Genomic DNA, 11,579 nt, shown 5'->3' with positions numbered 1-11,579 from the left:
TTCAGATACCAATCCTGCCCCAACATATAACGCTGTCAGTCTCTGTGCCGTAGCAAATAAAATACACCAGATGATGAACGGTGCCATAAATTAGACTACATGAGCACCTAGTTCATCACAGTAGTACACTCTGTACTGTGATAGCCTGCCATATACTAACCTTTATGCTCCCCTACAGCCATCTAATACTTCTAAACCTTCCTTTTGTTTTCTTTTTTAAGACTCATTTTTATATACTTTTAATACTTTTTTTAGCTTTTAGAAAATGTTTCTAAACTCCATAAACACTGATGTTTGTGGAGAGTCTCAGTCATCCAGGTCATGGTTGTCCCAAAGGTGCTTTTTTAGGAGGCAACTGGACTTCCTTGTTTTTCTTTGAAGACGTTTCACTTCTCATCCAAGAAACGTCTTCAGCTCTGACTGGATGGGGAATGGAAGGATTTATATTCCTTGCAGATAGCTGGTCATTTGCATTCTTTTTAGAGTCGTTGAGGCCATTGGAGGTTTGGCTGCAGGATGTTTCTTGCCTTGTCCCTTCACTGTTGAAGACAGGCGCGGGCTGTTGGGGATGAGTCTGTGTTGTCTGCATCTCAAACTGAAGCACAAATGGTTCCTGTAGTCTGCAATGTTTTCTGGAAATCCGTTCTTCCTTCCTCACCCTTCAAAGGTGAGGTGCTCATCCCAAAGTGCATAGCTAAATGTCTATGGAGATTCTCAAGTCATCCAGGTCATGGTTGTCCCAAAGGTGCTTTTTCAGGAGGCAACTGGACTTTATTTTTCTTTGAAGACATTTTGCTTCTCATCCAAGAAGCTTCTTCAGCTCTGACTAGATGGTGGGGAATGGAAGAAGCTTCTTGGATGAGAAGCGAAATGTCTTCAAAGGAAAACAAGAAAGTCCAGTTGCCTCCTGAAAAAGCACCTTTAGACTCCGATGTACCTTTTATGCTTTTCAATTGACCATAGCTCACCCTCATGTTGGTCTAGTACAGGGGTCGGCAACCTTAAACACTCAAAGAGCTACTTGGACCCGTTTCCCAGAGGGAAAAAAAACACTGGGAGCCGCAAAACTCACACGCGTGTGTGCGCACAAGAGGGGGGGAACTTGATTGAAGAGTTTAATTAAAAAGAGAGGCTGCTGTGTATGAGTTCTCTCTCTCCATCTCTCTCTCTCTTCCTCTTTCTCTCCCTCTCTGATCTTCTGCTCACCTGGCAAACTGGCTTCACACTGTTCTCGGACAATTTGACACACATTCTTATTGGGCTGGCTCTCCTGCCCTGCTTTCTGCTGCTTCCTGCTTCCTGCGGAGATGCAGCAAAGGCAGGAGCCAGGGAGAGAGAGAGAGAGAGAGAGAGAGAGAGAGAGAGAGAGAGAGAGAGAGAGAGAGAGAGAGAGAGAGAGAGAGAGAGAGAGAGAGAGAGAGGGGGAGGGGGGGAGGGAGGGAGAGAGAGAGAGAGAGAGAGAGAGAGAGAGAGAGAGAGAGAGAGAGAGAGAGAGAGAGACTGTCTCTGCAAATGGCGGAGGACTGGGAGCCGCAGAAGGCTGAAAGAGCCGCATGCAGCTCCAGAGCCGTGGGTTGCCGACCCATGGTCTATGACTATAATACATATTTGATTTGGCTGGAATTCTTTAAATGCATTTTGCATGTTAAAAATATTGGCATTAAGAAATGCTTCCAAGTTGTTCCCAAAAGAAAATGAATCACAGGAGACATTTAGCTTCGGAAAAATGTGAAACAGTGAAAAATGTAAACACTATTTACAACTCTGTTTAAAAAGCTTTTAGGAAGAGTATTGGGAAGTGCAAAAACAAGGCATTCAACATCTTTGAGAAGTGCTAATCTCCTGGGCTTTCTTCCACCACTGAATATACTGTAGGAAAAATCTAGTTCCAGTGGCTCCATAGATCCTCATGTCAAAAGGGTAAGCGACAGCTTTGTTTGCACACACAGTATGTTTAGAGGAAAGGCTAACAATGTTTTTAACTTGGTTATAAATGCTTATTTTTCTGTATTATTGCATGGTTTAATTAATATGTTCTGAGAAGAGTCATAGGGTGTCAACCATCCGGCTAGTGAAGTCAACATTGAGGAATCTTTAGAGGTTTGAAATGCCATAAAAGATTAACTTTACTGAATACACATCTCGGTACTGAAGAAGCAAAATCAATTCTAGTTTTCCTGCACGAAAATCTGGTTAGTTAATAATAGCTTTTCTTAACCCCACTCCCCCAGTGTCCATGTTGCCCAATTACATCTCTTTGTTTGTTATGGGAACGGTCCACTTCTCTGTCAGACACCTGCTTTTGTGACCTTGGGTTTCAGGGTCCGTGGATCTTGAAACTCTCCTTTCTTTCCCAGGCTCTCCCTCCCCTGTTTCTATGGCAGGTTGAGTAGCAACAGAGGTTAGCAAGCATCTTAGCAATTCAACCTTGACACAGGGACTGTAATCCTAACACGAGCCTTATGAAGACTGTGATATTGTTTAAAACGATTAACAAAGTTTTACCTCTGGAAATTATACAAAAATGAAGTCCCAACTATGTTTGGTGAGGCTTATTCCAAGGGAATGTAGGATTGCAATGTTATGCACAGGAGAGCACTTGTATTTCTTACAGCAGAATCTTTTTTCACTGTTACATGTAGCATGCATAAAAACAGGCCTGGATTGAAGCCACAACATGAAGCCTTCATGACATCCACTCCAGATGAGCTACACATTTGCTTGACCTTGTCTGAAGTTACACGTACAATTTCAATTATTTAATGAAAGAACTAAGGATATGCAGTAATTTAAAATATATCTATTGAAATTAACAAGTCTTTTTTTAAAGCTCTTCTTTTTGTGCAGTAGTCTGCTGCCTTCCAAATGAACTGGACTATTTCCCCTGTATGCAAGGAAGAGGCTCTGGGTCAGGTTTACTGGGAAAATGAATGGTCATCCTGATTTCACTAACAAGGAAAAACAGAGGCAATAAAGATAATTAAATCCACTAAAAAATATAAACTATCAAGGGGAATGTAACAATGACACATTTTATTTTTTACATTTTAATAAATAAAATTAAGCTGCATAACTGTATGACTAAATTTCCAGACTAAGCAAAAAAAAAAAGTTAGTACTTGCAAACATAAAGTCCAGAAAGAAGGTAATACATCTCCGATATAATTCTGATCATGATCTAGGAAGGCTTTCAACTCTTCACAGGTGTTGATGTTGCTTTCATAGCCTTTTTAAGATGATGATAATTTGGGAGGATTTTCATGAGGAAGTCCAGCTGTAATGTTTGTGGCTAAAAGAAACAGCGCAATGTTAGAAAAATATACATGAATCCAAATGCATCTGCTTAGAAGAAGCAACTGGATCACAATCTCCACATATCCCCATCAGCATGGGCAAAGCTCACAGATTACAGAAATTTTAATCCAAAAGATCTGAGGAAGACTCAATTGCTTATTTTGGTACAGAAATGCAACGTATCTAGCTGTCCAATGACTTGAAGAGAAGGCTTTAACTCAGCATTAAAGATGCGATAGCTTCTTTCATGGACAATGCCACACAATCAACCTTTCAGAGATTCAGTTTTCATAGCTGGAAGACTCCTGCCTAAAATGTATGGTTAGCTATCACCAATCTGTGTTGAAGTCATTAGGTTAGACTTATCAAGGGACTGACTTGTTTTAAGGCAATTCCTATTAAGAAAATTTGCTTTCCAATCTCCCGTTCTCTCAAAGGACACAACACAAATGTCTTCCTCACAAATATAAGACATATTTTAAGCCACTCTTTTTCTATGAAGCAATGATGGCTTCAGCAACGTTCCCAAAATTACTTCAGTTCTCCACACCTTATGAGGAAATGCTGAAGCCCTTCTCCATTGTTTCATACTGAGGAAGATAGGACTGAAAAGCTATTTAGCTAGGTCTGAATATGGACATGAGTGTCAGTTGTCGTTCATCGTCCGATCCTTGGCTACTCTGGCTCCTTCCTTCTTCAGCAAGCTAGGAAACCGGAATCATGATTTAAAAGCAGGTTTCTGTTTTTCTATGAAATGTGAATTCACAAACTATAGTGACAAATAGTAGCACTATAAAAAAACACTGCAAAGTGACAACATAAGCTTTTTTTAAAATCCCATTTATATCCTGCCCTTCTCCGAAGACTCAGGGCGGCTTACAATCTAAAGCACAAATCAATGTGCTTAGCAATAGCCTTCATTCTATGTATATGCCTGCTTATTAGGGCTTTCGCCCCCCCCAAGCGGCATTATTACAAAGTCAGCTTAATTGCCCCCAACAATCTGGGTCCTCATTTTACCTACCTGGGAAGGATGGAAGGCTGAGTCAACCTTGAGCCTGGTGGGACTCGAACCTGCACTAATTGCAGGCAGCTGAGGTTACTTAAGGAGGCATTAGCCCACTGCTCCACCAAGGCTCTTAACATCAGTTTGCCTGTTTATCTGAAATCATAGGTCATTAACAGAAGTCACAAAGCTCTTTCATCAAACAGCGTGTCCCATATCCTTGGAGAAATAGAGACTGATCATCCACAAAAGATGATGGTGATTTGTAAAAGAAAAGGCAAGAAAGAGAGATGCTCCTCTCTCCAATTTCAACTGGACCCTCAGACCAAACTGTCTGGTCACTATAATCTTCTCTATCTAGTGCTACTTATTTTGCCAAGATTTTGACATCTCCCCGCTTTTTTGCTTAAATCTGAGGTCAGAGTAGGAACTCTTTATCAACAGCATACGAATGGGATACAAAACAGCAAGTGCACATGTTTCAGGGCTCTGCTCGCTGACTGGATTGTTAAAATCGCACCCCACAAATCGGGCAATCTGGTGACTGAAGTACTCAAAGCTGCCCTGCCCTACGCTTGTCGCCTACTCACCTGTGGCCGCTCAGTTTGCACTCGACGAAGGCAGTCCGCTCCGTAGATTACAGTGTTCTCAGGGATGACTTCGTATGTGTTGACATTGCAGCAGGCACCGATAATGCAGCCGCTTGTCAGGATCACATTTCTACCAACAAATGCTGTAGATGCAGAGAGTAAGAAAGGTGACCTTGATGGAGATATGCAAGAGCCAGTGCAAAGAGGCGTGTGTATGTGTGAGAGAAACATCTTTTAAGTCTACAGTTTTTTCTGTGTTTAGGCAGTTTTTTCTAAATGGTCGGGTAAAAGCATAGGTGCAAGCAAATATTGATTGGCCACCGTGCCACTCTTCTCCTCCTAGAACTCAGGCAGTTAGCTGATGTGTTGTCTAGTAGCGGAGAACAAAGTTTCTACACCATGACAGCAGGCAGCATAATGTACACAGATGATACTTAGTTATGTATCTCTGTCCTGAGCCAGACCAGAAATACTGTGATCCTCCACTAGAGGCTGTAGGTCCAGAGTAAGATAAAATCCTCCTAATTTGATGGAGATGCTATTTGTCCAGAAACCATGTGGCTGATCATCTGCATTGGTTCCAACTCTGGATGAGATGGCACTCCTCCCCAAGGGAACAGGTCTGTGACCATAGAATTGTTCTGGTTGTGGCTCCATCTGCTGTGGAAGTTGTGGGCTCTTTGGCAATTTATCAATCATCTCATTGCCAAACTGCAAGAGAACAACTATGTGGTGGTTGAGCATCCTTTCCCTGACAGTGATTCTCAACGTTTTCTTCACCATAGACCTCCTTTAAATGCCTTTGGTGGCCACGGATCACAGCCATGTACCACCAAGACTTAACTCAAGAGTTAAATCATAACGTTTCTTCAAGCGTTCTTGGACCCCTGTGATGATGTGGTGGACCCCCAGGGGTCCGTGGACCACAGGTTCAGAACCACTGCCCTATGCAATCATATGTATTTCCTGGCAGACTACTAATTAGATGATTGGCGCAGTGGTTAGAATGTAGCACTGCAGGCTGATTCTGCCAATCTGTGACAGCCAGCGGTTCGGCAGTTTGAGTCTCAACACTTCAAGTTGACTCAGCCTTCCATCCTTCCAAGGATGGTAAAATGGGGACCCAGATTGTTGGGGGCAATATGATGACTCTGTAAACCACTTAGAGAGGGATATACAGCACTGTGAAGTGGCATGTAAGTCTAAGTGCTATTGTTATTAAGTGGCCTCCAGGAAGCGCACATGCCTTCATTTCAGTGGTGAGATAGCAAATTAAATAAATAATTAGCCTTGTGCTGGGAAATGTGCCAGGATGGTAGCATTTGCAATGGTATTTGCTAAATGCTATGTGCAATCCATGGGCTGCTTAGCATCATTTTACAGCATACCCAGTTTGGCTTTTCCAATATATTGCCAGTGCAAAGCAGGTAATTTTTCTATATTTTTCTTCTGTTGCACTACTATAAATGGGTTGAGCGTTCTTCCAAAAATACTTCAATCAAATTCTCTTCCTCATTCCAAACAATATGTACAAAAACAGAGGAAGAATTACTTGATGAATCAAGTGTACTGACTTGGAAAGTTATTTGGCAAAGGAAGAAAGCTAGAGTTAAGACTGAAGAAAATAGAGGTTTTGACCTATTAGATGGGATATTATACTATTAAACAGATGTTTGATTATGGTTAAAAAATAGATAACTGTTAGAAATAAAAGTACTATTATAATTAGAAGGATAGGATTTGTAACTAGAATATTATACTTTGTTATGAGACAGGAAATTTTAAAAGGGTTTGAATAAGGGAAGCTTTCGGTTACCCAAATATAGTTTATTATGAGAAAATTATAAGTGACGAGATATTTTGAACATTGATGGAAAATTAAGTTTTAAAAAGCGGGAAAAACAGGGTATTGATTGAACAATGGATTTTAAGTGCAAATACAACTGAGATATGTTCTGGCTAGAAAAGATATTATAAACCAACACTATCCATATTATGTATAATACAGAAAAATGTGATGAAGATGTCTATATTTAATTGTATACGTGTTAACAATAACAAGAACTATATTTGCCCAGTGTGGAAAAATGTATACCACCAGAAGAGAGGACCAAGGAAGCACTGGATGGTGCAGTATTGGAACTAGACTGCAAAACGTAATATGTACCACTGAATTACCAATAGACTTAGACAACACATGGTTATTAAGTACTCATGATTGTAAATTTAGAAAATTAATATTTATAAAAAATATGATTGCCATATTCCTATTTATTCTAAAGCTGTACAAACTCAACATCAGATACTTACCTTTTGACTCAATTACATTGTTGTCTCCTATTTTCATTGCTTGAGAATCTGCAAGCCATGGTTAAGAATATTTGCCTGCATGTTTCCTATATCCCCAGTTCTCCCTAATACAGCAGGAGATCTTTTGCAGCTCCTTTGCCTTCAGGAAAGATCCCGGAGAGCATCATCCTAACTTTATAGCTACTACTAACACTTAAAAGAATCTGAACTAATATTCCCTATTTTTTTCATTTAGTCAATGTAGTTAAAAAGCATCCTATGCTATGTTTGTAACAAACTGATATTTATTTAGCGGCAATGAATCAGTGAGATTTTTTTCTCTACTGAATTAACAAAGTGTGGAAAAATAATAACAATATTTTATCTTTTTTACTGAAACCACAACAGCAAATAATATACATCGCAACCAATTCTCTTCAGCCACAAATTAGGGATCTAAGACTAAATCACAGATACTTTTGTTATTTGCACCATATAAACATTACTGCTTATATGATACTTAAATGCATATATACTTCTAATCTTTTAATTTACTCTTCAAAAGGATACAACAGCCAACTTCAAACACATTATTAGTGCCAATGACCATCGGTTTGTTTCCTGCTTCCTCTGCAGTAGGAATAATGTTTTCAGGATAGCTGTAGAGATGGAAAAGGTGTTTTAACATTTTTGTATTTAAAAACAGGCATGTCATACCCTTAAAACCAAGAATTTTATCTTCGAAGTTTGATACTAACTTGAACCTTTAAGCTGCTATTCTACATCAACCAGACTCCCTAATTGTCAATCAAGTTTCTTCCAGAATACTGGGACAGATGTCATTTTGCAAGAACGTTTTGACAAAATAATCATAACATAGCGATTCAAAGATATGCTATGGAAAACTAAAATAGGAATAGGTTTACAGGAAAATTTAAATTTAAACTTTGGTTATCTTATAGTTTCAGACATGTTTTTGCTTTTGCATTTAACTCATGATGGCAATACTAAAAATGTTTGGTCATCAAATGAATAGAAAAAGCTTATTAAACTTCCAGCGATCAATTTCTGCAGTACAAATTCAATGAATTCATTATATTTTTTATACTTAGCATTTTCAAATTCACGGAATTTATGGTATTTGTTACAATTAATATTTCCAAAATCTTATTTTTTTTCTCTGGTAAGATCACAGGTCTGAAGATCTATTGTATGTTGAAAATAAAAAGAAGAAATTTATGCTAAAGGTAGTATGAAACTATTTCAATGGCTACAGGCTGCCAATTTTTACCTGAGTGAATACAATCAATATATGATTCCATGCAAGTGGAATGAATGAATAAATGTTTTAAGAAAGTTGATAAAATTATACTAACCCATTAATGATAATTGCCTGTTCTTCTATGAGATTACCTTCCCCAATCACAATTGGTCCAGCTTCTGCAATGATTCGGGCTTTGGGATGAACCACTGTCCTAGGTCCTATAAAAAATACCGTACTTATTGATATAGTGCTCATATATCATGTATTTCAAGGAAGTATATTATCCTGAGCATAAGTTCATCTGAAAATACCAATTTGCTTCAGTCAACATATGACTGCTGCCAGCCCTCTCTATACATTTTAAATGGGTGTAATACTTATACATTAAAAGAAGAATCACAATCATTATCATACAACCATTTATTGCAACTTTTCCTCAACATTTTTATTGTCCTACATTTGAATTTTAAAAAAATCATTTTTATTTGAGTTATCCACATGTTTTGAGAGGGCAACATGAATGATAAATAGAGTTTAGAACTAGAATTATAGCAGCAGCATTAAGCAAAATGGCAAAATTCAATAATCAAGTTAAGTAAGTTGTGCTAATCCAACTTTATTGTTCTATAAAATTATTTTTTCTTACCAATAGTCACATCTCCTTTGATTTCGCTCTCCACACAAACAACAGCTCCAGGAGCAATCTTCACACTAGAAAAGACATATATAGAAACAGTAACAATGGTTGGCATTTCTGTCTTGCATGGGCTCATCACTATCAGACAGTTCCAGATCCTTGGAAACATATTTTTAAAAAGGATAGAAAGCTCTCTATCTATCTGACTGTACCTAGGGGAAAAAAGTGTATGAAGCAACAGTGACGAAAAGAGTCAATCCTGAGCCACAGAAATGCTCAGTAATAGTTTAAAAGTCCCAAAACGGAGGAATTCTGTAACCTGAGATTCTGTATCACAGCTATTAACCAATAAAGGCCTGCAATGACAGTTTAAGTTTAATTGACAGTTTGAGGGTAGGGAGCTGTTTTATCAGTAATAAAACATTGCTAGGTCACTATTGAGAAACCACAATACTGCCTTAACTTCAGTTCTAGTTGAAACACTAGACATGGAGATATATTGTCATTGACAAAACAGCTCCTAGTCTCACACTATTAAAATGCTGTCCGTTGTAAAAAACAATGGAAAGCTTTAGCTCATCTCCTTAGCCTCCGACCTGCCAAGCATAATATTAATACTCAAGCCTAATAGTTGTTTTAAGAATTTCTAAGCCATCTAAGCGTGAGCTTAAATGGACTCCAGAAGATGGTAGAGGACAGGAAAGCCTGGAGGAACATTGTCCATAGGGTCACGATGGGTCGGACACGACTTCGCAACTAACAACAACAACACAAGCCAATGAATGCCAAGTACTTAAAATACTTAGGGAAAATGTTGAATAATATTAAATAGTAGGAAAACGACAACACACTTTCACAGTCAAGTCTTTCGATTCTCATTCATTCCTCATTTTCTACCAGAACTATTTAGGAATATCCACAAGATGGCTTGGCTTCTTCTAATATAAAGAAAGGATTTCAGTCAAACGTAAAAAAAAAAATCAATGCAAGGCTTTATTCAAGATATTCAGCAAACTGGAAACCTTCCAGAAATCATCCACGCTCCTGTACACAGTGACATCCGAAATTGAAGCATAAAAACACGGAACGAACAGCTGGATGTAAGGCTTTCTCGAGTGGCGTCGGGAGAAGCTATTTCCCGCTTTCCGTCCTCTCCGACTGGACTGAATTATTTGCGGGTTTATTTGAAAACGGATATTTATCGGCAGGTCCGATCTCTTTTTTCTTTCAGAGACTACCCTTATTGCAGCAGCTTAGTAGCAACAACGGTCGATTGTAAAGAACCGGGGCGTTCCTTTTGTACACTCACATACACAATTGTAGCCTTGAAAACAACGGAGCCAAGTAACAATCTAAAGAAAATAACTCATATGGGGGGGGGTGGCTTCGGAGATTAATCGCGCCAGACAGAGGCTTGGCCAGCCAGCCCCCTTACCTTTTCTGCACCTTCTCCGCCATCTTCCTTTTCGCCCATCCATTACTCGGCCTGCGACGAGACACCCTTGCAGATATGGCGGAATTAGCAGATCGAAGCCGCGCGGCTGGCAATCAACTCGTCAGCCTGGCACTCGGTTGCCCGAGCAACAGGAGGCGCTGGTGTCGCGCGCGCTCTTTGCAATCAGCAGAAGGAGCAGGCGATCGAGGACAGTGGCAAGTAACGGAAGGCGATTGCAATTAAAACGAAAAGTGAGCCGAAGTTTAACAGCAATTATGTAATACAGTTATGGACTGTATAATTACCGTTATATCAATTTATAATTGTGTAATAGTATTACCGGTACTGTTATTTTATTCATTTATTGTTATTTCATTTATTATATGTGTGCCTGCATTTTGTTATTTTATTTATATGTGTTATTTGTTATTTTATTATATGTGTCTATATATTTACACAATTATAACTTTGCTGAATAAATCAGTACAGGAATTATTGCTTACTGTAATAGTTCATAATGCATTTAATAATTTGTTATTAAAATAAAGCAGCACTATTGACAGTAACCAAAAAATGTCTGTTCCAAACTGGATAAAATTATTTTTCACAGTATCTGTCGCCCTGCAGTAGAACTAATTCCATCCTGATGGCATTGGGGAAAGACAGCAAGTTGGATTTAGTACTCACTTGAAGGTAGGGGTGGGGGTAGCCTGTTCCTGGCTGGGAGGCAGCACAAAGACCCCACACGCGTTCATCTTTCTTAGACTGGGTATACTCAATACTTTCTCAACCAAGACTGAACAGATTGCTTCTTTATATCTCAGGGTAAAGAAAATTTTCATTGTAAAGCTGGAGCACTGCTTACTTCACATTTGCTGGAAAAATAAGAGAGGTCTCTTTGTTCTTGTAGCTGGGTTTCTGAAGCATAAGCTATAAATCAGTATGTGTCCCATTCCATTTCTGCTCACTGCCCCTCATATAAATAAACATTGCATTTTATTTATTTATTTTTATTTATTTTAATTCCATTTATATCCCGCCCTTCTCCGAAGACTCAGGGCGGC

At 38.9% G+C, this 11,579-nt stretch overlaps 1 protein-coding gene across 1 annotated transcript; it reads right to left on the bottom strand.

Moving 5' to 3' along the window:
• Positions 1–3,016: 3,016 nt before the first annotated feature.
• On the bottom strand, positions 3,017–10,538 carry DCTN6 (dynactin subunit 6; the record flags this gene model as incomplete). The annotated part of the gene is made up of 7 exons (XM_083356955.1): positions 3,017–3,289; positions 4,891–5,033; positions 7,201–7,248; positions 7,750–7,838; positions 8,556–8,661; positions 9,090–9,154; positions 10,516–10,538. 7 exons carry the CDS (start codon positions 10,536–10,538, stop codon positions 3,191–3,193), a joined length of 573 nt encoding a protein of 190 aa, XP_083213081.1. The 3' UTR covers positions 3,017–3,190.
• Positions 10,539–11,579: the final 1,041 nt, after the last annotated feature.

Source organism: Vipera ursinii, assembly GCF_947247035.1.
Source record: "Vipera ursinii genome assembly, chromosome: 2".
Lineage (NCBI taxonomy): Eukaryota > Metazoa > Chordata > Lepidosauria > Squamata > Viperidae > Vipera > Vipera ursinii.
The sequence above is the reverse complement of the archived record's forward strand: the minus strand, read 5'-3'. Positions and strand labels throughout refer to the sequence as shown.